The 27651-nt window shown below is 33.5% G+C and overlaps 1 protein-coding gene across 3 annotated transcripts in view; it reads right to left on the bottom strand.

Annotated features, from left to right (window-relative positions):
* The window catches only part of LOC132700970 (uncharacterized), a 99685-nt gene extending 74486 nt beyond the window's left edge, over positions 1 to 25199 (bottom strand). Inside the window, exons 1-2 of one of the 3 annotated variants that reach the window (XM_060668573.1) lie at positions 25057 to 25199; positions 10349 to 10679 (exon numbers count right to left, since the gene is read on the bottom strand). In XM_060668573.1, coding sequence (XP_060524556.1) covers positions 10349 to 10511 — 163 coding nt within the window. In that variant the 5' untranslated portion in view covers positions 10512 to 10679; positions 25057 to 25199. The remainder of the gene's footprint in view (positions 1 to 10348; positions 10680 to 25056) is intronic. The other 2 variants (XM_060668574.1, XM_060668575.1) reach the window with 2 other exon arrangements.
* Positions 25200 to 27651: the final 2452 nt, after the last annotated feature.

Below are 27651 nucleotides of genomic sequence, written 5' to 3'. Positions count from 1 at the left end.
AGAACTAATTTTTATTAATTAAATTATCCAAATGTCATAGCGCATCCAGGAACATATAAGATCAAGGACCAGGTCGGCCTTTGGAGCTCTGTGGGCGTGCCGGAGAGCGGTAGGGGGCACTTGGGGCCTGGGGCCGAAGATCATGTAGTGGATCTACGGTACCATGGTGGTGCCTATGGTCACGTATGGGGCAGTGGCATGGTGGCCGGGGACCAAAAGAGCGGGAGCAAGGCTAGTTCTTGACAAACTGCAGAGATTGGCTTGCCTCTGCATAACGAGCGCCATGAGAACGGCGCCCACGAGGGCCCTAGAGTCTCTGGTGGGGTTGCCCCCTCTGGCGGATCGAGTGTAGATGGAGGCGGCCAGGACAGCTGTGAGGCTGGCGAGCTGCGGGCTCTGGAAGGAGGGAACCTTCAATCGGGGTCCGTACGACATTTTAGTTGGCTGTCGCGGGGATCGCGGGGTCATGGGCATGCCGAGTGACGTCATGATCCCCGAGATGACCTTCTTTGGCAAATTGACCTTTCTTTTTCCATCAAGGGAAGATTGGAGAGAGGGCAGAGTCGGCTCCTGGTATGGACTTGTCTGGTACACGGACGGGTCCAGAATGGGAGATCTGGCCGGAGCTGGAGCGTACTGCGAGACAACGGGATCGAGCTTGTCGGTCCCTCTGGATCAGTACTGCACTGTGTTTCAGGCGGAAATTTTCGCTTTCTTGATGGCGGCCAGAGAGGTGCTTCGGCTCAACCACGGAAACAGGAGAGTCTTCTTCTGCTCGGATAGTAGGGCTGCACTCATGCCGCTGAAGTCAGTGCGTACGCGCTCCTTGTTGATAAAGGAGTGCAAAGGGGTACTGAGGAGGGTGGTTGAGGAGAGAAAGGTCACGTTGGTCTGGGTCCCGAGTCACACCGGTATCCGGGACAATGAGGCAGCGGACGCCTTAGCCAGAGAGGGCTCCTCGCATAGGCATATAGGGCCAGAGCCCCGCTTGGGGATCGCCCCGTGTGTGGGGCAGGGAGCTCTCGAAGCCTGGGCTAGAGACCGGGCCGCGGAGGGCTGGAGAGTTGCTCCGGGAATGAGGCAGGCGAGGCTTATGATGGATGGGCCCGCCCTTCCTCGGACCAGGGAGCTGCTTAGACTGACCAGAAGGGAGTGAAGAACACTAACAGGGGCCTACACAGGACATTGCAGGCTTAGGAGGCATCTTTGCTTGCTAGTCATTGGAGACGACCCGGAATGTAGGTGGTGCATGGAAGGGGAGGAGACCCCGTATCATCTGCTCACGGAGTGCCCTGCCTTGACATGGGCAAGATTGGGAGTCTTCGGAACGGCCCTGATCGATCCGGACTCAGTGCACGGTATTGGGCTAAAGGAGTTGCTGACTTTCTATAGGAGGAGCGGCATTCTGGACGCCCTCTAGAGCGGCCTGGGGACACAACGGGCCCATCTGGTGGCCTAAGTGCTTGGACGCCCGCCAGGGCGCCCCCCTTTAATACCAATACCAATAATACCAATGTCATAGCGCATTGGTTTTCCTTCATATATCACTTAAATGAAAATTTTGCGGTTACCGTTATTTGTTTTGAGATAAAAATTTCTTAAAAAGGAATATACGCGAAAATGTATTGTCCAGTTTAGCCGTAGGTGAAGAGAAAATAAAATTTGGTATTATTGGGTTATATGGCATCTGCGGAGCAGGTGGATACAATATTTACAGGTTTTGAAACAGCCTTTTCCGTAAGACTATAATTCTAAAACTAACTGTACTCTCCTTATCCAACGGCTGATGCCTCATATTGCAGCCTTACTTAGCAAATAGAATGCACATCTGGGGTACCGCAGGGATAAACAAAGCCTACTATTATTTCTTTTATTTATAAACGACGTGGAACAAAGCAAGAACCATCCAAAATCTTGCTGTATACGGATGACTTAAAAATATAATGAAAAAGAGAGACTGAAAATGACTGCAGAAGGAAAAATGTTTTGATATAATTTATTAAAGTAGTCGACATATAGTTTGTTATATTTTAATGTACCTCTGTCATTTGCATTTTTAAAAGACCACTTTTTTAAAAATATAAATTGAATAAAGTTACTATTAAATCAGTTACCATAAAATATGACCTAGGTGTTACATTGGATTCGAAATTAACGTTCACTAAACATAATAGTATAATTTAGTCACTTTGTTATACTAAATATTTACTATACAGATAAAGCAAAAATTTTTTACAACCATTAAGGACGTGGTAAAATGTGGTTGATGTAATACGGAAGGGAGTAGAAAAACATGTTTAAAAGCTTACAAGAACCTTACCGTCTAAAACATACCTAAAACTAATAAACTTTTCGAATCCCCATTCAACCGAAAGTAAAATACATACATACATATAATACAAAAGCATTTTTTGCCCAATTATTGTAAAGTTGATTCCAAAATGTTACCAATGTATTAATTGAACGATTTCCTGTCTCTTTTTCTTATGGAGTAACTTTTTAGACAATAGTAGTTAGTTTTTAAGTTAATTGCACTTGCAAGTATAACTCATAAATAAGTAAATAAATAAATAGTAAGTGAATGTCTTAAAAAAGGCTTTAACAATACATCGCGTCAAAGTGTATGGTTATGATGATTTGACGGGAAGTCACTAAATGATATATTTCCTAAAGGGCGTATACATCATCGTATCAGCATGATATACCGAAGTAAATTTTAGCGTGGCTGATTCGAACATCTACATAATATGTATTTGCCATTCAAATGTAGCACACCATAAATTCAGCTGACCAAATGTTTGTGTGAGAGTTACGCGGGGCATAGTAAATAGTCACCGCAAAACCGTAAATAAACGATAGCATTCAATTAAGTACATATTGTCTAGCCGTACTACAAATTCCATCTATTATAACCTTTGTTGCGCACCCTTTGGCGAACCAAATTGTTTCAAAAATGTTTTTGCTTTTGGATAATTCTTTTATAGAGCAGTCGTTTTTGAAGTAACACGTAAAAATTGATTGTGGTCAGAAAACGATCGCGTTGAGCCAAGGGTATGGAAATTTTTAACTTCTTCGCGAATTCTTGACTGCTATTTTAAAAATTTTACTGAAAGGTAGCTCGAAAGTGGATGCAAACATCGCATCGCCTTAATTTGATTTCTGACATTATAAAAGCAAAAGATTCTCGTTTTATTGCCGACTACCGACTCGTTGAAGTATTGTAATCGTGAGTAATTTGTCAAAGTTGGACCTGTGCCACTGCCTCTAAAATATTCCTGAGGGGAAATCTGAACATTACTTCAATTACTACAATCTAATGTTCTTATAAAGGACATTTTCTTTGTCAAGGGAACGTGTATATGCCATTAGGAGGAAACACAAATTTTAATAAACATTTGGATATTGGAAAGGACTAGGTAAAATTTATTCAGAGGCTTACTTTTACCAGATTAAAGAAGATATTTGGACTGGAATTTACGTATATAAAGGCACATTTTGAATGCAGAAGTGTGAGTACTTCCGCTGTGGATATGTTAACTTGTTCAAATTTCAACAATTGAAATTTGGTGGGATCTATCAAGCACGCTCGCGCTTACATAAATACCATTTTTAACTAAAATAATTAAAACTGTCCAAACTATAAATATTTCGAATTTGGTGTCAGTTGCGCTGCAGGTACAAAACTAAATGAAAAAAGAAAATATTATTTTCCAGTAATAAGAGTAAGTATAAGTAGAAAAAACCAATTGCGATTTAGTGGTTCAATAAAAAAGACAATTTACTACTTAAAACATTTTAATTAAAAATTAACGCAGAGGCTGCAATTGTGATTTCCGTTAGAATGAGGAACGCTCGCTTGGCCTGACCGAGAATATAAATTGGGTATTCAAAAAGAATATTATGTAGGCTTTGGTAAGGACGTTGATTACATGCAATATGAGTTGATTAAAAAAAAATTGGCCCATTACGCTTTTAAAGTAAACGAGTGTTTTTTTATTTAATCGAGTCCCCGATTAAATTCTTCCTTTAGTCCTTGCTACCGCAAACTACGAATAACGCTTACCACCAATAGAAAGAAGTAGCATCGAAATGGCTTATTCTTGTTGATGATCCATGTTCCAGTCTTAGTGTTGTGCTAATGAAAATTAGAGTTGTAAGTTTAGGCGTTAGGTGAAAGGGAATTTGAATGGGCACAGTTATCTTAAAATTATAGAGAAAACTAATAACATAAAATTAAAAAAGTAATAATAAAACATATAAAACGCAACCATTTACCATATTAACGGTAACACAACGAAGGAAATAGTTCATAAGATTTGAATTATTGGAGAAGAAATTCTAAAACAATAACAATACTACCCATTTTATTTCACCTCACTTTCCTTTTCTTTGTTATTGTTATTTTAGTTAGAAATCAGTTCACTAAATTGGACTGTCAGGTTTTCGGTCTTATGCCTTCTCTCTACTATCCCTATATATATATATATATATATATATATATATATATATATATATATATATATATATATATATATATAATCTAGCTTAAAAGTATTGAAAATTTTTAGTTATTTACTGATTATGTAGATGCTTTTGCGATCAGACTAACAAAAACAGAACAAAAAGAATATCAGCAATTTGTTCCATTCTTAATTTATTCAATCCTACCTCCGCAATAAAATAAACATGATGCTCAATTGATTTTCGGTCAATATATTAACGAACGATTGGAAAAAAAATATGGGCGAATAGAGCGAATCGCGGTGCTTGTGACAACCTGTATTGTTGTTTTAGAGAACTTGTAGTGAACAATCTGACCGATTGATTAGATATGTTTTATTCTTGGCATCCGGAAATACACATTAGGGATGCTGGTCACGAATTTTTTACTCATGCCACACGAAAGCTAATATTTTTCTGAACGATTTCCAAAAGTAAATCGTAAAACTGCATGCGAGTTTGCACCAACCACCTTTCTGAAAAATTGTACCATTGCCTCAGGAACTCAAAAAGGCTGTAATGAAAATTACTGAGTTAATAGCCATTTAGTAAGCCGATGAACATAAGGCAAAATTTTATTACCTGGAAAAAACCTGATCGATCTGTACTGTACTTGTACTGCTCATGAATATATTGTTGGCATTTTCATAAAAATTTGTAAAACCTCATCAGAAAGAAATTAAATCTGATTAAATTCGTTTTCAAAATGATATTTTCAAAGAAAACACGTACCACTTGCTTACTCAAATCTAAACTGAATATACGAAAAATGTATAGTCAACTAAACAAACTCAAATTCCTGAATTGGTCTAACTAGAAAACAACAGTAAGTAAAATCGAATAATCAATAAAAAAAGTTCCTTGTCTGTCCAACAAAATTTGCTGCTAATAGAAACCTCTTTTAATGCAAGCGGCCTGTCCCATATAATAGAAAATATTAATTAGCAGTAGAACTCTGTAACATAGTAACTGGCGAAAGAGAAATTGTACGAACTCCCAAGAAGTGTTGGGATTTGTTTAACAGAAAGAAGATTTTGCGGATTAAAGTAAGCCTTTCAGCAGTTCAAAATTAAAATTACATAACTTTCTAAAGTTACTTCAAACTTGAACCATTAAAATTAATGCAACAGCGATTTCCTTGGATCACCTTAATTGGAAAATTTCCGCTGTTATACGGTATAAGTCGCATTCGACTAGATGTCTCCAAGAGTTGGGAAGTCGGAGAGGTATCATGAGATTTATCAGAAAAGTTTTGATTTAAACGACGACTAACGACATTGACTTCGTCCGTTATGGGTTTAAAATATTCGAATTCGTAGTTCGACTTTACTTTGAACGAGCATTCTTTATAGCTTTTCTACTCAGAACTTAATACATCAAAGGATCTAACTTTTTTATTCGAGAAACAAAAGTACGCGTTTCTTCTGACCTAAATATTAAACTATGTTTACGTATGTAGTGATTTTCTTAAGAAAAAAAATTAATGGAACAAGTGTAGATTTATAATAATATCAAAGATCCAAAAATTCGAAATTCTGAAGTTGCCATTAGTTTTGGGTAGATTTGACAACGCTGCATTTGCTGGAATATTTTGAGAATATAAATTATCACCTACTAAGGGATGTACAGCCAATTTGAAATAATTCTCTTTGTTAGTTCTCCAGAAGTTGTGGGTAGATTTTCTATTATAAGTTTACTTACTTAACCATAGTAAAATACAATGTGGAATATTTACACCCAAAACATCTAAAATGTTAAATAATTGACACGAAATATCTTAAGTTTTCGCACATATTCCCCATTATCTATGACAAAACTTGTTGAATACTACTATCTAAACTTTGTTTGCTTTTATCCTATTTTAGCTATTCCATGTAGACCAAAAACTATAATAGTGAATGTCAAACACCAGTACATAAACTGTAATTTGAATAAGATGGTAATTTCAAACCTTAGTATTTTCGCAACAAAAAAATATCCATTACACTCATACAAATTAAGCTTTTCGGTGGAAACCGTTTGCATTGTTTTTCTTCTCGGTAACAATTATTTCCAGTCATATATAGAGAGGAGAGTTAAAGAAAATTGGCTTACACATTACCTATCCATTTATCTGAAATGTTCGATATATACCTATACTGGTAGCGTTGTAATATGTTAAAGAAAGAGTAAAAAACTCTAAAATTATAAACAGTGGAATTTTCACGCGTATTTGTTATTGCGCCAGTGCTTACTTTGAAATAACAAAAACAATAAAACCAACATTGATAATTTTAAAATTAACTAAACGCGGCTTAAAGCCAAAACCAAATATTTTAAAAAACTTATTAAGATTGCGGCGAAAATCTAATTAAAGGTACTGAAAAAAGACAAACAAGCATGGAGCAAAGAGGCTGTAGTTTATTAGGCCATAAATTCAGTTTCCAGAAAACGTAGATAGAGGCCGAGTCTCCCTTTGTTTTACAAAATATAATATTCCTGATTTATGAACCTTTATTTTATGGTGACGGAAGTTTCTGAGTAAAGAATAAGAAAAGTTGGTTTTTCTCGGGATAACTATGTGTCGCTCGAAACGAAATGAATTTTTAATGCCGACTGGAACTCCATTAAATAAACAATGAGATAATAAACACCAGTCAAGCAGATATTATGTGGTTTAGTCGAATAGGAGAATGATACAGAGCATTCAGTATTCAGGCAAATCAAATTTTACCACTGAGACTGATAATATCTTTTTACCAATTTTTAAAATTTGTCGAAAAGTGCAAAATCTTTTCAAAAATTCTAAACATTACATTTTATTCTTTATCGCTATGTCTTTCCAGAGATTGAATATCATATACACGTTTTTACGACCCTTTTTTTGACATTCTAAACAATATTTTTGCGACGAGGGCGATTTCCGTCATGGTTCACCAAAGAAATGATCGCAATTTGAAATTTTCGCAATTTCAAGCAATACAAATCTTCTTATTATTTGGGCAGATATATTGCAGATATACGCAGATACTGCGCAAATCAATTAAAAATTGTTCGTCGTGTTGAGTCAAGTATACATAATAATCCTACTAATTTATGGTCATTTATGCCACGGGCCTAGTATGGTTGTCGCAGCTTTTGCAAAGTACTTTGGTAGCGTTTATACGATATCTTAGCCAGATCCATGTTCATCTTCAACCGTGTCCTTTAATTCCGGTCTAATCAGCAAGCGAAGCACTCAAAAACAAAATGGCTGCCGGTCCTGACGGCATACCCAGTTTTATCGTGATAGACAGTTCCCACGTACTGTGTGCTCCTTTATAACACATTTTTAACCTGGTACTGGAAACGGATGTTTGTCCACAACCTTGGAGAATTGCCAAAGTTTATCCTATTCTCAAAAAGATGATCCTTCCGCAATTGAAAATTACCCACCTATTGCGATGCAATTTTTCGAAAATATTGGAGATTTTATTACATAATTTTATTTTTTCTCAAATTCGAAATAAACTCTCTACGCAACAACATGATTTTTCTTATGTTCAGTGTCTTCTTATGTCTGTAACTCCCTGAACAAGAAGGTCAAGTTGACGTTATATATACTGACTCCCACAAAGCCTTTGACCAGATAGATCATCACATACTGATTGGAAATTTGGTTTCGCCGACTGGCTGATTTCGATGTTAAGATCCTATCAGGTGAACCGTCGACAGTTCGTTGATTGATTTTAAAACTAACGAAAACTAACCTTGAACCACATTTGTTCAAGATAGATCGACGATCTCATATCTTTGATCATCTGAGACAAGCTTGCCTATGCGGATGACTTAAAACACGGACTGCAAGACTCTCCCAGCCAACATCAATATTGTCAGTCAGTGGTGAACTCAAAAAAAATTGCATCTTAAAATCAGCAAATGTAATGTTGTTTCTTATCACCACACAAAAACTCCGATAGTCTTTAATTACAGTATGGATAGTACTATTCTGACGAGACATGCCACTGTAGGGGATTAGGGAATTTTATTTGACCAGCAAATTTTAGGATTCGTAACAAGAAATTGCAGCTATTATTAACTTGTTATTTAGTTTTAACGTTAGGTCCAAACTTGACTATGACTCGGCGGTATGGTCACTGTCAGGTTCAGTTCATTGAGACTGTACAGATGAAGTATCTAATATCCTGAGAGGGGAGTTGATCATGATCTACTACTATCATTTCTGTAAAATTATATTTTCATGTGCCGCGGTTGGAAGGGAGATCTAAATCAACTTTCTTACCGCAGTTACCCAGATCTAATATCCATTTTTAAAACACTAATTGCAATATGTGTGTTACCTTCATCGCACTGTGATTTATATTATAATGGTCTCCAGGCAATATTTAGGCAACTTCGATTGGCATCGAGTTATCCGTACTGACAAGTTTTATTCTTTTCTTCTTCTTCTTTCTTTTGTTTATAAGATTAGTAGATATATGATTTATATTCAATTTTCTGTAATTGGGTCAAGTTAGTTGTCGGAAATAAACTGCTGTTATTATATACACAACTATTATTTTGGTAAATCTTCTAAACACTTTAAGTAGTAATTCTTCTTTCGACTCGAGAAAGACCTAGTTGCCACCAACTCAAATTTGCAGCTTTTCAGCAAGTTTCCTTCCTAACCAAAGATTGAGTTTATAATAAAATGAATCCGCAGAAAACTGTAGTCATATTATAACGTCTACTGGGTAAACCTAATGAAAAAATTGACTTTGATAGAGAAATTCCTGTCTGCCGTTTCTTGTGTGTGAAAGTAGTGAATCTATCAGCACATGTGTACATCGAAAAGCAACCCGTGCGAAACAATATCTAAATTATCAGTCTAACAATTCTGGAGCCACGGAACTTAGGATAGTTAAAATATTATGTAAACTATCAATGTCCAATATACAGTGACTAAGGGTCTCTGGATGCTGAATTATATACTATTAAAACAGAATTGCTCCAGAATGCTGAGAAATCTTTCAATAGATGGAACGATTTCCATGGCATAAATACCGCGGCCGTCAAACCCAAAATCTTTCAATAATCGCTTACAAAAATACACTCATTTAGTGACAAAAGTACACTCACACTCTTATTTCGATGTAAAATCGAGAGCGAAGGATACATCAAAAACAGTTTTAAAGAAGATATTAAGACAAAAACGAACTAGACCCGAAACATGGAATATAGAGAAAAATGCATCTTTCAAGTACTTTATGAATGCGGTGAATCGTGATATCGGAGAGACAAATCGTCCTCTAAATGACTCGCACAAAATAGGACAAGTGTTGTCTACCGGAAGTCTAACGCAATCTAAAGTAAAAGCGCAATAGCAAATAGTAATACAAATTTTTGCAATCCAAAACGAACCGGTGCTGGCGTCCGTGAAGAACTTCATGGTTCACTACATGCAACTTGGTCACGGATGAACAGCTTAAATTAGTATATACTTAATAATAAATTTTATTTACCCTTGATGAACGACAGTGATAAATCTGAAGATAAAATCTGTCTGAAAGATTTAAAAAATGGTAATCAAAACTGTCGATTAATATTCGTTTTAGAGAAAATATGGCATATTTAAGTTATGGGACGAACGATATATGAAATAGTAAGCATACTGTGATTGAATATTTTGTATTACTTTTTTTAATATTTTTGTAACTTTAGCCGTAGTTATCCTCAAATAAAGATTAAGTTTAAAATTCTAAACAAACGACATTTACTATCATTTGCTCGTTTTAATACAGGTGACTACGACTTTGGATTCCTCCTACTAATACATCTGTGAAGTAAAACAAATAACAAGCAATTTATTGGTTCATAGTGTTAAACTTACCTGTGGCCGCTACAATACCCCAGCACCTTGTAAACAACAGCAGACTGCGATATATCATGTCCGGTTTGTAGGGCACATTCCTTGAAGGTTTCGCACGGTTAGGTGCTAGGCCGTTAACGCCATGCGTTTGGAGGTTCTCGTCGATTGTGTGAATTGAAAACATGGGAGATTCTCAGACCTCTATCGATGACGTCTCACAATTATTCGATTTAACGTTTGTAAGTCATATTTAATCGCATTATCGAGCGAAACGTATTTGAACACTATATATATAAATTGTTCCCAACTTTTCGCCCTTTTGTTAGCTTTAATGTGACGTGGCTTTCAGTCGCTAAGAAAGACGGATAATTTACAAAAATTATCTAACGCGGAATTTTATTGTCAACCCTCATCACGCGCCTAACGGCGATGATTATACTTGGGGGAGGGGGCTAAGAGAGTTCATCTAAATTTTGTAATGTTTAAAATTTTTATAATATTTAGGCAATTGCGTCATCTCAAATTTAGACCAAAGAGTAAGCAAAAGTGTGCTTTATACAAGTTGACGTTTGACATGCCGGAATATCAAAAATGTGATAGTTAAATTTGTTTTACATATTTAATCAAAATTATCTTGATTGATTGAAATTTTTGCTTGTTTTATTACAGTTTATTTGCTTTATGTAGCAGGCATTTCATTAGTGAAAAAGTATGTATTTAACATTTTAAATTTCAACTTGGAAATTTTGTTAAACTGTTTAGTACACTCCCCATATTTGTACTTAAGTTAATCACAATTTTTCCTTTCGCTGCAATGTCTAGAACAAAGTAAATATACTTCAAAAAATGTAAGAAAGACAACAAAGGACAACGAAATGCATTTGAATCAAAAAACAGAAGCAGACGATAAGTAAAAGACCGAAATAATAATGAAGTATTTCTTCCAGCTGATGGAAGAAATTAATGATATTTCATTTGAAATATCATCAATTTCTTATATATGATTATATATAATTTCTTTATATATAGTCACTTCAGGGATGATACAAAGGAGGAATTATGGGTTCAATGTCTAATACGGAACATGAGCAATGTGCTGGAGCAGAAAAGGATATTTGCGATTTTTGCAAAAAAAATTATTTTGCTGTTTCACTCTGCTTGTGTTTTGTTTAGAAATATAATTTTTAATTTGGATTTTTCAAATTCAAAATACTCTAACAGGCGTCGATAATGAACCTTTGAGGTACATGCATGCAAATTTTGATATTAATAAAGATACATTTTTTCAAGTTATTAAAAAATATAAAAAAGCGGTCCATATTAGGACCTCTACTAAATTGTGTTTCTTTAATCTTCTTATGCACGTTAAAACAAACGCGGTTCTGGCAAATTACAAAGATTCAAATGCAATTTCAAATTTGGAATAAATAGACCTTAATAATAGTTATGTGTAAATGTTTCACAAATCGGCTAAAGCTTTTGCGCCCAGATGATGAACTGTTGTCCTGATTGGGATCTCAAGGCCTCTGTCAGTAGGAGTTGCTAGCACGAATGGCAGATGTTTTTTACAGATCCTTCCATCTTCCAATCTACGTCCAACGTCTGATCTCTGAAAAAGCTTGCCAGTCCAACTAACAAATCGTTAGGAAGAGTCCAAAATCAGAGGTGGAAGGAACTCTGAAGAAGCTTACCTCTTATGCTGGCGAAACGTCAGGAAGCAATTCTAACCTACCAATCAGGCCAACAGGAAAGGTTTTAACTTTTTTTTTAGTTGTTTTATTGTTTGTTTTTAAGAAAATTAATCTTGGATGTTGGATCACTCCCAGAGCAAAGGCATTATATAAAAATTTAAAAAGTGAATGTAACAATTAGGCCCCAGATTGAAATTTCGAAAATAATTCCCAACTTTTCTCTTGGTCGATTTACTTTTTTCACATTTTTATGCTAGCCATTTGACTAATTCCGTCCATCGTTACCCTTACTAGGACAGCCGGCATTAATATATACTAGAGGCAAGTAGATCTCTTAAAATTTGTTTAAAAAGCACCAAATAGCACGAAACTAACCAAAACTTAAATCTTTCGATAGATCATTTAAAAGTACAATTCGTGTCACTCGAAAATTATAGCAATGCATTTGCATTAATTGAGCTTTTTATGTCACTTATTTTATTGGATTTAATGTTGGGGTTAGCTGTATAAGGTGAAAATGAAAGAATTACATTATTTTACATTCTTATAAATTTGACTTTCTTTAGTAGTTCTTGAGTATTTATAATATCAAAATTAGGTTAGTGCGATGAGCAACTGCAACATATTACGCCAATTATAACATTTCTTCTCTTTAAAACTATACTTTTGCGAATCGTCAACAACTGCGGACCAAATGTTTCATAATACATTCTCTCCAGAAGCGAATCCTTTATAAGACACGAGAGGCTACCATCAGTCATCTCAACTGGAAAAAATTGCTCTACTTCGTGCACTTTTCCGAGGCCGGCTGACCCTTCTCCGACAAACGAACAAAAAAGCTCCATGAAAGATGGGAACCGTTGGCATCTAAGGTTTTTTATCGCGATTTTAAATAATCGGTCCAAAGAAAACGCGAAAAAATTCAATAATGAACCCCCACAGACTTATCGGTTAAAAGAGACAAAGGGATGCAACGTTGCTATAATCATCGATGATTTTACATAAATTTCGTGCACCTAAAAAGCGGTTAGCTTAAAAATGAAGAGCTGGTGAAAATATCCTGAGAATGGGAAAGAAATTCCTGCGTTGCAAATTTCTAGCAAAACACCAACTCGTTTGAAATTATTGCGCTGCAGTCTATAAAATTTAACATATTGCGGACATTTTAAATAATTAAGTAAAAGTTTATTTCAATTTATAAAAAATACAAATATTAAAAACTAGCTCCTGTTTAAAAAATATGGCTTGTATAAAAAAGTTGACTATCAAAGATCTATCTCATAAAATGTCTAAATTTGTTTAGTGTTTCAAATTATCAACAAAATATGGAAGACCAGATCATTAAAGAAAGATGGGAATGAAGAAGATGGATTCAATTTTAGGATCATATAGCAATCTAGATTATTTTCGCCTTCAACACATATTCAAAATAAATAAGAACTAAAAGTTCAGATTTTCACGAAATTATATATTTTCACACTACAATTGTTTCAACACCGTGTCTTTATCAAATGTAATATTTACAAACTACCTGCTACTATATATACCGAAAAATGCCATTAAAACCTTAATTAATGTTGTGAGAATTAAAGTTTAATAATGGAGAGGTATTTAAATCTAATTGATCGTTAAGCAATACATTTGAATGTCTCATTTTGTTAATCTCCATGGCTTCCAATAGATTTAATGTTCTACTTTATGTGGCTGTATGTAAAATATCGAAATTGTCGTCAAAAATGTGTTTTTCTGTGTTTAAGTGTGTAGCATATTGGAATCTAGACTATTGTTTTTAAACGCTATTTTATGTTCGTTAATGCGTTTTTTGAAGGATCTATTAGGAAAAGATACGCATTTCAACCTGTAGACACCCAATTTTTTGGATTTTGGACATTTCTTTTTATAATTTTTTAAAAATTTTCCTATAGTGTTGATAGTTCTGAAAGCTATTTTTATACCACATTTTGACAAATGTTTTGAAACTTTTTCTATTCTAAATTTTTCGTTCTGTATTGGGTTTCGGACAAATAGAGTTTACTGTTGTTGATATTAAATTCTTTGTTGTAATTTTCTGTTGATAGTGGCGTATTAAGAAGTCTGTGTATAAAAAATTGAAGTGCAGCCATTTTGTGTGTATAAGGGTAATTTAAGCTATTATGTATCACATGTATGAAATCTAATTTGTTTTGCGTTTTCGTAATAGTTAAGTCTAAAAAATTAATAGAGTTATTCTGTTCAATCTCGATAGTGAATTTTATACGATTATGTAATGAGTTAATGTAATTTAAAAAAGAATTCAATTGTCTGTCCGTTCCAACAAAGCAAGCAAAGGCATCATCCACGTATCTATACCACCATAGAAAACTTTTACTTAAAAAACCTCGGGTAACAAAGGACTAAGTGGCTTTCCCATAATCTAATAAATTTTGTTTCACCAATGGGTTAACCTGTTTCCGAGTGAGGGTGAAATCTACTAAATCTATCACATCTATAGATGGAATACTGAAAAATAAGTTTTGAACATCAAAAGACAATAGTGTTGCGTTAGAAGGGATTTTGATATCTTTAATTTTGTTGATTAATTCAAAATAATTTTTATTACAAATTTTGGTTTAAAATCTGTGTGGAACTTTAAAATATTTACTATTTTTGTTGAGAGTTTAACTGCTGGAGCAGTTACATAAGAAACGACTGGTTAATGAGCATATCTTGTTTATGTGATTTAACTAAAGAATATAATTTCGGCGGTTGTGGATTCATAATTGTTAAAAAATATTTGTCTTTGTCACTAAATAGTGTGGAATAAGTAATTACTTCTGTGACTTGTCTTTGATATAACTCTGTAGGATCGTGTTTGATACTGGTTTAAGAAAATTGTTGGTTTTTGAAATATATTCGGGGAGATCGATAGCTATGATTGTCTTCCTTATATCTGTAAATATTGTGTTATTTTCAGAAGCTTTCTTTTTGATAGTTTTTACTAGTGACATTTGAGAAATTTTTTGATATTTGTTGTTTGTCTATTAATTGAGAGTTTATTAAATTCGCTAATACATGTTTGTTTAAATTAGAATCGTTAATGTCCTTAATTGTTAATTCACAGTCGATCCCTAAACAGTATAATTCTCTATTAACGTTTGAGTGAGGTAAGTTAAAGTTGAAACCTTTTTCCAGAAATTCAACTTCATTTTTAGAAAAGGTTGTCTGCTAAGTTTATGAACCTGTTGTAAAATTGGTGGTCGGTATACTTTGTAATAACTGGCTTGCTGTTAGATAATTTTTGTATTAGAAATTAATTTGCCTAACTTTATTTTTTGTCTAAGAAACTTTTTCTGAATGTTGGTGAATGATATGCTACACACTTAAACATAGAAAAACACGACAATTTTGATATTTCACATACAGCCACAAAAAGTAGAAAATTAAATTTATTGGAATCCATGAAGATTAACAAAATGAGACATTCAAATTTATTAAATTTAAAATTTTTAAAAAGCTATAAAACGAAATGCCCAAAATCCCAAAAATCAGGTGCCTACAGGTTGAAATGCGGATCTTGTCCTAAACTTTATATTGGACAAACATGTAGATCCTTCAAGAAACGCAATTAACGAACATAAAATAGCGTTTAAAAACAATAGTCTAGATTCCAATATGCTACACACTTAAGAAAAACACATTTTTGACGACAATTTTGATATTTTACATACAGCCACAAAAAGTAGAACATTAAATTTATTGGAAGCCATGAAGATTAACAAAATGAGACATTCAAATTTTTTGCTTAACGATCAATTAGATTTATATACCTCTGGAAACAATTGTCATGTCAAAATATATAATTTCGTGAAAATCTGAACTTTTACTTCTTATTTATTTTGTTAAATGGATTCTCATCAAGTAAAAGTCACCTCAGTTCAACAAATATATTCCGCAGCGGTAGAAGGTTCTTTTTTATTGCTATTAAATATATATGACAATCTTTTCTCAAGATGCAGATTTTGTTGAAGATGACAGTATTTTTTTAAGTGACGTAAAGTTCTAGCACAGCTATCTCACACAACAGCGTGATTGATTGATAACCTAAACAAGACAAACAGTCGAAAATTAATTTTATATTTATACTACATTCTAGAAAAATATTACTCAACATTGTGTTTAGCTATCGAAAACGACAAAGGGTGTCGAGAAACAGTCTGCAATCAGCGGCGGACGTAGACCAAAATTAAAACTTTATATAGTTTCATTCAACAAATTTACCTCCTCGGATTTACAATAGAAATTCAGCAATTTGAGTAATTAAAAGCTGCTAGGCGAAGCCAAATTGCTATCAAATGTCGACCAAGTTGACAGCCAATCCTTACGACAAGAAGTTGCAGTTCAGCTATCTCGATTTCAGGATTATAGGCGTATTAAGTCAATTTTGAGATCAAAGGAATGCTTGCGAGCGGTGTTTACAAACAGGTATTGGAAGCACGATTTAAGCGAATTCTTGGTATTATATGAATTGAGATATATTTTTACATACTCGTATGAAGGTTCTGTGCATTTCGCATTTTCAAAATATTTTCAGAATTGTCCACGTAATACATATACAGGTTAATTCATTAATATACGATTCCAACTTAGCAGTTTGCAAAATTAGAAAAAAACTTCAATTGTTCTCCCACAAGTTTGATACTAACAAACTGAAATTTGGTAAGCTTAGTATACTTTAAAAACTTAATACTTGAATCGATAAGAATTTTTCAAGTCTACATTTTTGCGCAACGGCTTTGCTTTCTAGTAAAGAGTTTATTATTTTCAAAATTTTAGAAAACTGAATAAATAAATAAATTTTGACACCCTGCATCTCCGTATAAAAACGTTTTCAGACCAATATTTATATGAACCTTTCTCTTATTTTAAACTGAGGAACTCGCTCCTAGGATAGGACAGTGCATCAATGAATCACCCTGTATATAATTGGTAACCCGTTAATAATTGAAAATATTTTAACTGTAGAATCCTGAGCTTACAATATTATGATAATATTAGCTAAAGTGTATTTTTTAAGCCCGTTGATCATTTAGTAACTTTGGGGAATATAATGCAACGATATAAAAACGACCAGTTAAAATTGCTTTTGCTAACTGTTTAATATTCAGACAATAAAAACAAATTGCCGCAGGATATCCAAGTTTAAATAAAACAAGCATAGTTCTAAGAGCTATTCTTTTGGTCTCTGATGTTCAATAATCAAAAAGCAGAGCTTCATTACGTACAGTAATAGCTCGCCTTTATTCTATGACTAAAGAATTGCGTCCGCATAGCAATAAAATTAGAACTCGACCAGACACTCGAGCAACGCAATAAAAATTCAGCTGATTGAAACACTTTGAGAAACGGGCTTTAATATTTTCATGTTATTAAAATTGCTCTTTTATTTAGATTGTACAAAACAGTTCTTTTGAGAACCACAATTTGTTTTTAAGCGTTGAACGCAAAAATTGTACGAATTCCACAATTGACGTACAATTTGGGTAGAGGCAACCATCCCTTACCGTTTGCCTCGGTTTTACGTCTCTGGTAGTAGCCAGAAATCATCAGGCAAACGGTGACTACATATCGCGTCAAGTACGACAAGGATACGTAAAATAATTTTGCAAAGAAACTTCCACAGGCTACTGTAATACTTTACTTTTTATACTAAACTGTTCAGTTTCAGTTCAGTTCAACCCACTCAGGAGGAATCCAGAAGCTTTGTAAAATGTGATACGTAAAATAGTTTTAAAGTACTGGACAAAAATAATTTTCAAAATTTACACCTTATATATCACATTTTATCTAGATAATTTGATAATTTAAGCTACAGTTTACATATTTCCAATTATTAATTAATCACCAAGTAAGTATACAGAACGTTTGATAAAAATTATTTATTATTATTATATTTAGTTTTTACTTTCTGTAGTTTTCTGTTAATTCCTATGTAATAAATATGTTATGTAAGATTAAATTCGCTTCAAAACATAGACATCGTCTCAAAAATATACAGTGGCACCAGATATTTACCATAATATAAAATGTTCTGCTTGAAAAATCGTTTTAGCTTCTAATCACAGAAAAACATAAAAAAGGCACACAGATTCAGGTATGTTTTTTTAAATGCCAGAAAATAAAATAACCAGCGGTGTTCGCAGATCCAGCTAGCGAAACGATTCTTTTTGAAGAAAGGCTTAACACTTGCCATATCTTGGGGAAATATATCAGATCCAATCGATAAATTATTGATTAATCTCAGCAAATGTCGATTGAAAATTTTGAATTAGTACCGTGTGCCGGGTTTTCGTCTGCCCAAACACTAAAATTTATTAAATTAAAAAATACTGTCTAAAGGAAAGTGTTCTGAAAAATTAAAGGAGCAAATTTTTATCAGATTCTTTGAAAGAATGTAAATAATAAAGCAGCCAAGTCAAAAGCTACTACTGCCACCAATATTAAATGATTTTTACTTCTAAAATTGTGAAATTTTAAAAAACCTTTTTCCACATTTCAATAAACAATGAATATTCGAAACGTATATTTTTTTTTTGTCAATAAACTTTTGTAGTTAATTGGATTATATCACAATTAGATGTCAGGCCCATAAAGCTGCGAATTTAAAAGGGAAGTTTTCCCGAGAAACCGTTTGCATTTTTTATAATGACGTGAAAATTTTAGACAGGGGTTCAAAAACTCTTTGGAAAGTGTTAGCTTTATGCAATTGAGGAGAGGAAATATAATATAAAAATTACTTTAGCAATCCTGCAATTCAACTCTCGCATAGAAAAACTATAGCGGAACCAATTTAATGTTTTTTAAGAGAAATTATGGATACCTAAAACTAACCAAAATTTTGATTTAAGTTAAGTTAACACCATTTTTCCAAAAAGCGATTTAAGTAGAAAATATGAACACTACTAAAGCACGATCATTATGTTGTTGACGCTAATATTGAAATAATGCTGAAAATATGTACTTATGGTCCCCAAAGTGCATAAAAGCTATTTAGGTCTATATTTATTTACCTGTGATATATGAATCGCGCGGCCCAGCTGCATACATCTAACTGATATAGTTTTATACCCCCGACAAAACATTTCTCGTAAAAGCACAGGCAACCGCAGCAACTAAAAGCAGCAGCGGGCTTAAATTAGATAGAAAAATGCATAGGGACAAATATTCAATGGGATTTACAAGTGTTTCGGGGACGAACTATGTGCGTACTAGCAAGTAAAATAACAAAAGAAACCGGCAGTATCATTGAGATTACTGTTTAATTTTCTTAACTTATTTTTCACTCTTGATCACTAATTCTAATCTTGTTTGAATTGAATGACCAATCATTTGTTTTTATTTATTTTTTTCATTTACAATTATATTAATGTTACTTTTTTTTAACAAGTAACATTATAGAACAATTCTTTTGTATAATGGGTATAATTTAGTACTATTTTTAAAAGCAATTTCGTCCAGCACCCCAAAATCACGCAGTATAAACCAGGAACTGGAGTGACCTATTAATTTAGTAATCATTTGAAATTATGCTGACTGAAAATAGGCCACAATTTGAAGACTCATACACGGATCTCAATAAGAATAACAGTAACAGAAGTCAAGAAAGCATGTAAAACGCGAAAAAATATCAGGATCAGGAAATCCCTGGAGAACTTATAAAATGCGGAAGTGAAAAACTGTATCATGCATTGAGACATTTATTCCATACATGCCTTAACAAATCGGAAGTACCTAAAGAATGGACTGTCATACTTGTCAACCATCCACAAAAAGGACACAATTATCGGGTTACAAGTTCCCTTAGCAAAATACATGGAAAAATACTAAAAAATAGAATAGTAAGGGAATATGCTGATATGGAGGCCGATGAACAACCAAGCTTTAGAGCAGGAAAATCCACAATTGATCATCTTTTCTCACTAACACAACTCCTAGAAAACAAGACAGCATTTAATCAAGAAGTTCATCTCTTATTTGTTGATCTGAAAAAAGGGTATGACAGCGTACCCCTAGTAAAACTGTGGGAGACTTTACAACAAAGCAATATAAACTCAGAAATAATAAAGACGGTTATCAAGGAACAAGATCGAGAGTTAAAACAAGTTATGGATTAACAACAGGATTTACAGTTACCAAAGGTCTTAAACAAGGTTGTTGCATGTCACCAACGCTATTTAAAATTTATTTGGAAAATGCACTAATGATTTGAACGCGAAAGTGCAAGAATATGGGAAAACCAGTGGGTGTCGAGTATACAGTTTACACTCTATCGTTCGCGGATGATCAAGATATGGATGGCCTGCAAACTGAAGGAGGGATATGACAAGTGGGGTTTGGAGAACAACAAGATCTACGGCTTGGAACAGGGCATACCACTAAAGACTGCAGTGGATACAAACATCTGGGAATGAAAATCGACAAAGGCGGGACTCTGGACGAAGCAATAGCAGAGAGGAACGTACAAGGAAGAAGAACAATTTCGATGTTAAGCAATGTACTATGGGACAAAAATGAAAATGTAAATAAAACAACTTTTTTTCAGGTATTGATTCACCGATGGAAAAATGTGATGACAATATATTCCGCAATATCATCCGTTCGTTTGTTGAACTCCGACTGGAATCTTGCAGACGTTTCGCCAAGATGTGGCAAGTGAGATCTTGGTGAAACGTATGCAGGATTCCAGTCGGAGTTCAACAAACGAAAGGATGATATCCCGGAATATATATTATGATGATATGATATATGATTACCATCTGATTCAAAAGCCTAAGGCCAAAACACTTTCATTCTATTTTAATTTTTTATTATCTCAGCATGAGGATATTTACATTTTTACATCACAGGAAACAATACGAAACTACGGCTCTCAGATGAGAGATAGCCCGACTAAAAGTATTACAAGTACTAAAAGTATTTGATCCTTTTATCATGCGATCTTGGTATAGTCTGTCACAATATTCAAATATCCATCGTGCTGGCTTTTGCCCGCAATTATGAAAGTTACCTGCCGACCGGAATAAAACTCGATTCCGGTAGGTATTAAAAGACAGAACATTAGAGATGGACTCTCACAAAACAATGACATTAACTATATAGAATAAATTCATAGCTAGGAATATTTATACATAAGTACATTTTTATTCTAAATGTCTAAATCTAGTTCTGTTTCACTATCAAAGTCGTCATTGCGATTAATTATAATGGGATTTATGTTATTTTGTATAGAAATGTAAGAGTCCTCAATGTGCTCTACTGAATTTTTCCAGCATTTTTTATCAAATTTATTATACTGAGACTTAAAGCAGGAGTAACATTTTCTGCTCTGACTTTTGCCTTTACTTAAAACAGTATGTTCAGCCAAAATATAACGTACAATTAGCATATGAATTTAGGACTTCCAAAAATGGCGCCTTTTTGTAACTGGATTTAAAATAAATATTATTTTCTAACCCAGCGTTTTCCTTTATTTGAAGGTGCTTGCATCTGTCAGTTTTGAGCGGAATCAACCCATCTATACAGAGTCGTGCGTATCGAATCGTGTTTCATAAATGTAAATTATGGATGTGTTGTCTAATCTATATCTTTTAATTTCTTGAAAGTAATTAAATCTTCAAGTGCGTAATCTGTGTGATTCCATTACTACTTCCCTTTTGTCTATTTCGCTATTTACTTAAGTCCCATTTTACAACCAACTCCATCGAGGATGGCTTATATTGGTTTTATCTTCTTCCAGCTTCTTTTTCAGTTAATCGAAGGTAGGAGCAACTTCGCTTTGATAAAGACAATATTTTTCGCTTTTTATTAGGTCCTGATCACTATTGCCTATACGGTGAGTTTGCAAATCACTACATTTATCCCTTTTCTTCAATTCTCCACTATTAATATTGGCGTTTTTGTAAGTGGACAGGTATCTTTTGAAGCTTCTTGTTTCATACACATTTTTCACAACCTGTTTTGCATTAAGCGACCAATTATTTCGGCGAGACTTTGTTATATTCTCGCAAAGTAAATTTTAATAATAACTTACTCAACACTGCCACAAATAGCCAACATTCTCACTCAAGTAAGAATAAATTTGTTGTTAATGGCTGTACCCAATAACAATAGGTAATAACATAGTTAAATCTTTATTGGGAAGGGTCCGTCGAAAGACAACACGATGAAAATTGAGATAGACTATACGTGAAAGTGTGACAGGACAATATCTATCTAAAATGTCATACATACCTATTAAAATAACCTGAAGCGGAACATCCTAGCACATTACTGACACTTTATTTTAATGCTGGGATCAATTTTAAATTATAAATAGTGAATAAATGATCAAAATAGAAATTTTTTCTTTTTCTTTTGTACTGTTCTTTACAATAGATGGATTATGAGAAAAAAATAATTTAGAATTTTTAATTCACTCATAAACAAATTGTTTTTTTGGTTATAGACTCTACTGGTTGATAGATTAAATTGATATTTCAATTTTCATGTTATTTCGTTTTGCATTGCAATTTAAAATACGGTAAAAAACAAAACCCGATTTTAGAGAGTCAATTGCATTACCCAGTTTTAATAGTGGGAAAAATTGGAGCAATTTTAAAAAACCTCATTAAGTTTTATCGTCAAACACAAAGCCGCCTGATTATAATTTATTAATTTTCCAATCATCCTAAGCAATATTTGGTTTCTGTTTAAATCAATTAACGGGGTTATAATTGAATACCACCATCGAGCGTTGGTCAGAAATTATTTAAAATAAAGTACAAGAGATCTGGAATAGAAAAAAGATCTGTTTTATTTTAATGAAATAAATGAAAATGAAAATTATCAATATCTTATTATCCTAATTTTTCTTGAAAACGATCATACACAATATATTTACATTCTATTGAGAAATATATGCATATTTGCAGTAAAAATGGGGTAGGCATACCTAATTAAAATAAATAATGATTCACATACAAGAAGAAAAATTAAATCATATTCACCGAGAAAATTATATCAAAATGTTTTAATATTTAATTCCAACACATGATATGATTATTATATAATAGTATAAGCATTTTTTATTATGAAATAGGATTGATACAAATTAGCAATTTGGCAATTAAAATTAATCCCAGTATTCATAGTATTAATTAGATCTACACAATTTTAGCTGACGTATTACATAAGGTGTCTACATTTTTTTCATTTTAAACATAATCGGTTTGTCCTCGCAAACTCTTTTTATGCCCCCAGAGCACCTATAACATGCATATGCAAAACATTCTACGATTTTTTATATATCCCCGATTCATAACCAAGATTTCTTGGAGCTGCATTTTAGAAACGCTCTCGGAGTCACAGGTACTATAAAACAAAACAGGATAAAAAATAAACTTTTTCCAGATAAAATTGTAGACTGTGCGTATAGTTTTGGTAAGTTTTTAGAAAAATTAATAAGGGTATTAAGAGCTAATATTTGGCATTCTTTCTGCTTCAGAATGCAACGACTTGTGTTTGCGATTTCTTGATATTGTTATATAACTTCTGATATAGATTACAAATTATCACCAGACGAGCAATAATAAAACCTAGATGATATTTACATATCAAGCTAGCAAACTACAAATTCAGAAGTCACCAAGGAAACGAAGATATTTAAACAAGGCATGAAAATAGAATTAATTTTTACCTAAAAGTATCAGCAACTAGAGACAACTACTTTGAGAAATCAAAAAATTTTCCGTATACAGGGTTTATTTTTTAAAACTGTGAACCTGAATCTTGAGAAAACAAAAGAAGTTTCGCCTACAGTCACGAATGATGATCCACTACCGCCTGATGAGTTATGAGCGACATTTTTTCTAGCCAAAATTTTCGTTTTTTAAAGTTGCATTTATAAACAATCTATTGATTCTAATTATAAAGGATTGTTTTGTTTTGTTTTCAAATTATCGCAGTATTGCGCTTTTGTGTTTCTACTTTAAATGCTGCGAAAAACGAAATCGAGTTTGGAGAGTCAATTGCATTACCCGGTTTTAATAAAATTTGCAGCGATAATGGGAAAAACGGCAGCAATTTTTAAAATCCGCTTGGGGTTTTATCGACGAACAAACGCCGCCCACCTAATTCGCTAATCTATCACCTTATGCAATATTTTCCTCGTTGGCTTCTATTTATAGATAGAGAAAATAGTAACTTTTAAATGACACCTCAAAGCAATTTACAAACGACCGACATCTGTGCCGCATCGAGAAATAAAACGTGAAACTTGTCTGATAATGAATGTAAAACCATACATTAAATATTCTCTTCTCCCACTCATTATTCATCTTTTACTTTATTTTATTCTGAAGAAATTTGTTCGTTGCCATGTATTTTGAAGAAAGAATGCTAACATAGTATCCTCACTTAAAATATCAAGGAGAGAGAAATAAGCAATTGGTTATGTTTGAGAAATCCAAAACTGTTCCATCCATCAAGCTTCTTTTGTCGCTTTTGTTTTTGATTAATAAACCAATGGAACTTCAGCAAGTTAGAGAAAAAGAAACATTTCTACGAAGATTATTTTGTGTTAAATCTTATGTTAAAAAATAATATACAATTTTTATGAATTTGTGAATATGTGTTTAAAAATTTGAATGCTCTAAAAAAAATTTAAACTTAACAAAAATACTAGAAAACGGAATGAACTTCCACAGAGGTGCAAACTATTGCAAACAAATTTCATGGGCAGTAATATTTTTTATTGTTTTATCTCGATCTGGGCAAAACGAGATACATTTTGCTATTATCTACCTATTATAATGTATATATAAAATTGTTCAATAAAAAATTTATTCTTGAATGCAAACACGCCACTTCGTGTTATCTTATCAATGGCAAACATTTTTCCTCAGCTACCAGTTCTGCGTTTTAATATTTCTAATTAGTTTGCAAAGGCTTGTTAAATAATATTAATAAAGATAAATTGGGAGAAATTTCCAAGCAACTGAAAACCAACGTCGTCGTTCCCTTTACCAAATTCAGTTTCGCTTCGAACTGCTTTCTGAGACAACGTGGTTACAATTTCCCGCCACCACTGTCGCGAACTCGTAAAAACTTTTAAACTCCGCGACCCGCCCGATGGCGTCGAAAAAGCTCCGAACGCAGCATCAAACTAACATGCCATGGAGCTTTTCCGAGATAGTCGGGAGTGCTTTCCCAGTTTCCCGAGCTTTGGAGCGGTAGGTGGGGGAATCTGATATTGCGGTTTTCCGCCAACTTATGAAACTAGAGTGCCCGTACCGTAACCAGGCGAAAAATTCGAAAGGTTTCCGCCACAGATGCTAATTTAAAACTGCCATGATGTCAGGAACTGTGGGGCTAAGAATGAGCTTTACATAAAGTTAATTAACATAAAGTTTATAATGAAGTCAGAGTCCGGGATTGCGTTCCTTGGCGTCTTTTATAAACAGCGAGAATGTGTTTTCTTTATCCATAAAAGGTCGAAACTACTGTAACTAAAATTCTTTCGCTTAACGATTGAATTGAAGACACTTTGGTTTTGGCTGAATTCTAAGTATACCAACGTAAAAATTTAAAGGCAATAGCCTGCCTCAAAAAAACGAAATATCTCATTTGTTAAATTATTTCCACACAAAAATAGAAAACCGTTATTCTTACGTTTCAAATATATAGCAGTATAGTCAAAACGGATCATAACGTGCGGAATTTATCAACGACAAACTTTAACGTTTTACTTTTTTTATCTTTTTTTAATTGTACCCCCCAAATAAAATTCATAAGATAAATAAGACGGACGTATACTATCTAGACTTGGAAAATAGGAATAAGCTTATAATTTCAAGAGACCTTAAACGAAAACTGGCATTTTTGTCAAGATGAGTCAATGAAACGTGTTAAGAAGTAAACAACATGTGGCAAGGGAAAACGGTTCATTATTTTGCCTGCTCATTGTTCAACATTATTTATTCCAGATGCAAGTTCATTTTTTTCTACCACATCAAAAAGTTTGGAATGTCATGATAATATGAACTGTGAAATATTTAAATAGTGGCTAAAAGAAAACGAAATGTGGATGATCCATCATTTTAGACAACGCAGCGTTTCATTCAATAATTTTAACTAAACAACCTATTTCATCTGAGCAAAAAAATAATATTAAGCATTTACCAAATATTCTTAAATCAGAACTCCTTTCAATGGTAACATCTTAAAAAACAAAAAGATATGCCATAGATGAAATGTGGTATGAACATGTCTCATCTTATTACGAAAAACATTTAGCTGATGATCTTAAATTAGAGCAAATTAAAATTGTTTGGAAGGATCCGTTAAATCATATTATGAATGAGTACTGCAACAAATCCGTAGAAGATACAGAAAATTTAATAAGGGACTGGTGGGATCGAGAAAGATTACTGGAGGACTTCTCAGATTTTATAACTGTTATTGCGAGGGCTTTTAAATTTTTTGTCGATAAAATTAATCAGTTTTTTCTTTTATACTTTTTAGTATTCTTAGTATCATATTAAGTTTTATTTATAAATAAGTTCCTGTACATTCCTTAAACTGACTATCACTGTTTCTGCTACTACTTCCTGGAGACTGTATGGTCAATTTTTTGCGGATTCAATACCTTTGACTTTCAGATAGTTGCTAAAATAAATAAATATATATTTTTTTAATGTAGAGGGTAATTAAACGTTTCAGAATGCCACAACTATTTGGTGAAAAAAGTCTGCCCTTATTTCAAAACTCTTGCATTATTTCACTCGATACTCTATACTTAGATATTTATTTTTGGGGTATAAGGTTGTTTCTGGAGGCATTCAAGCCGATCATGAACATAAAGTGAAAATTGAAATCAGTCATATCGCAGCACTCGGAACACATCTTTATAAAGGACACGAGCATGGCATAAGGACACGAAATTTATGCTATGCACGCAGCAATTATGAAAAAATTCGCCGTACTGCTTCTTTGTGTCGAAAATCAAAATAACTTTCTCGTGGTTTTTCTATAGAAAAAAATCATTTGTTTGAATAATTACTTTTCCTCCCTTGTAAGAGAACACAGAGACACGGTAGAATCGCTACGCAAAAATTTTTAAGAAATCGATGGTATTAATATTTTACTTGATTCACCAGAATGATGACTTTTCATTCAATCCAGTATTTTTGGACGAGAGTAAAGGAGCGTCTAAAAAAAAGCTGGCAAAACAATTCTCTACAAACACTTCCAAAAAAAGTAAAGGAGTCTAAAAATGGCTTTGTGGAGTATACCAGTCTTATTTTTAAATCGGGATGCAAATCGGGGGACTTCTATGATTCAACGAACACTGAAAATTTTGAAAGGTGATTTATGGGAAAATTTGACTTTTGTAACCTATGAACAAAGATAACATAAACATAAGATAAATGCTTTGGGAAAAACTAACTTATGTATTTTGTTTTTAGTTCAAAAGGTGGTTAAATCAACCGATGTTGCCCAATCTTAATGAACCCTCATTGATAATACTGGACAATGCATCGCATTACTGTGAACTTGCTGAGCCACAATACCCAATCAAAGTTGGATCAAGAAGAAAAACTGCATAGGTAGTTCCTCAGT

Source organism: Cylas formicarius, unplaced genomic scaffold (genome assembly GCF_029955315.1).
Source record: "Cylas formicarius isolate icCylForm1 unplaced genomic scaffold, icCylForm1.1 PGA_scaffold_4__25_contigs__length_36172078, whole genome shotgun sequence".
Taxonomy (NCBI): domain Eukaryota; kingdom Metazoa; phylum Arthropoda; class Insecta; order Coleoptera; family Brentidae; genus Cylas; species Cylas formicarius.
Note: the sequence above shows the minus strand (reverse complement) of the source record. Positions and strands in the feature narration are given on the sequence as shown.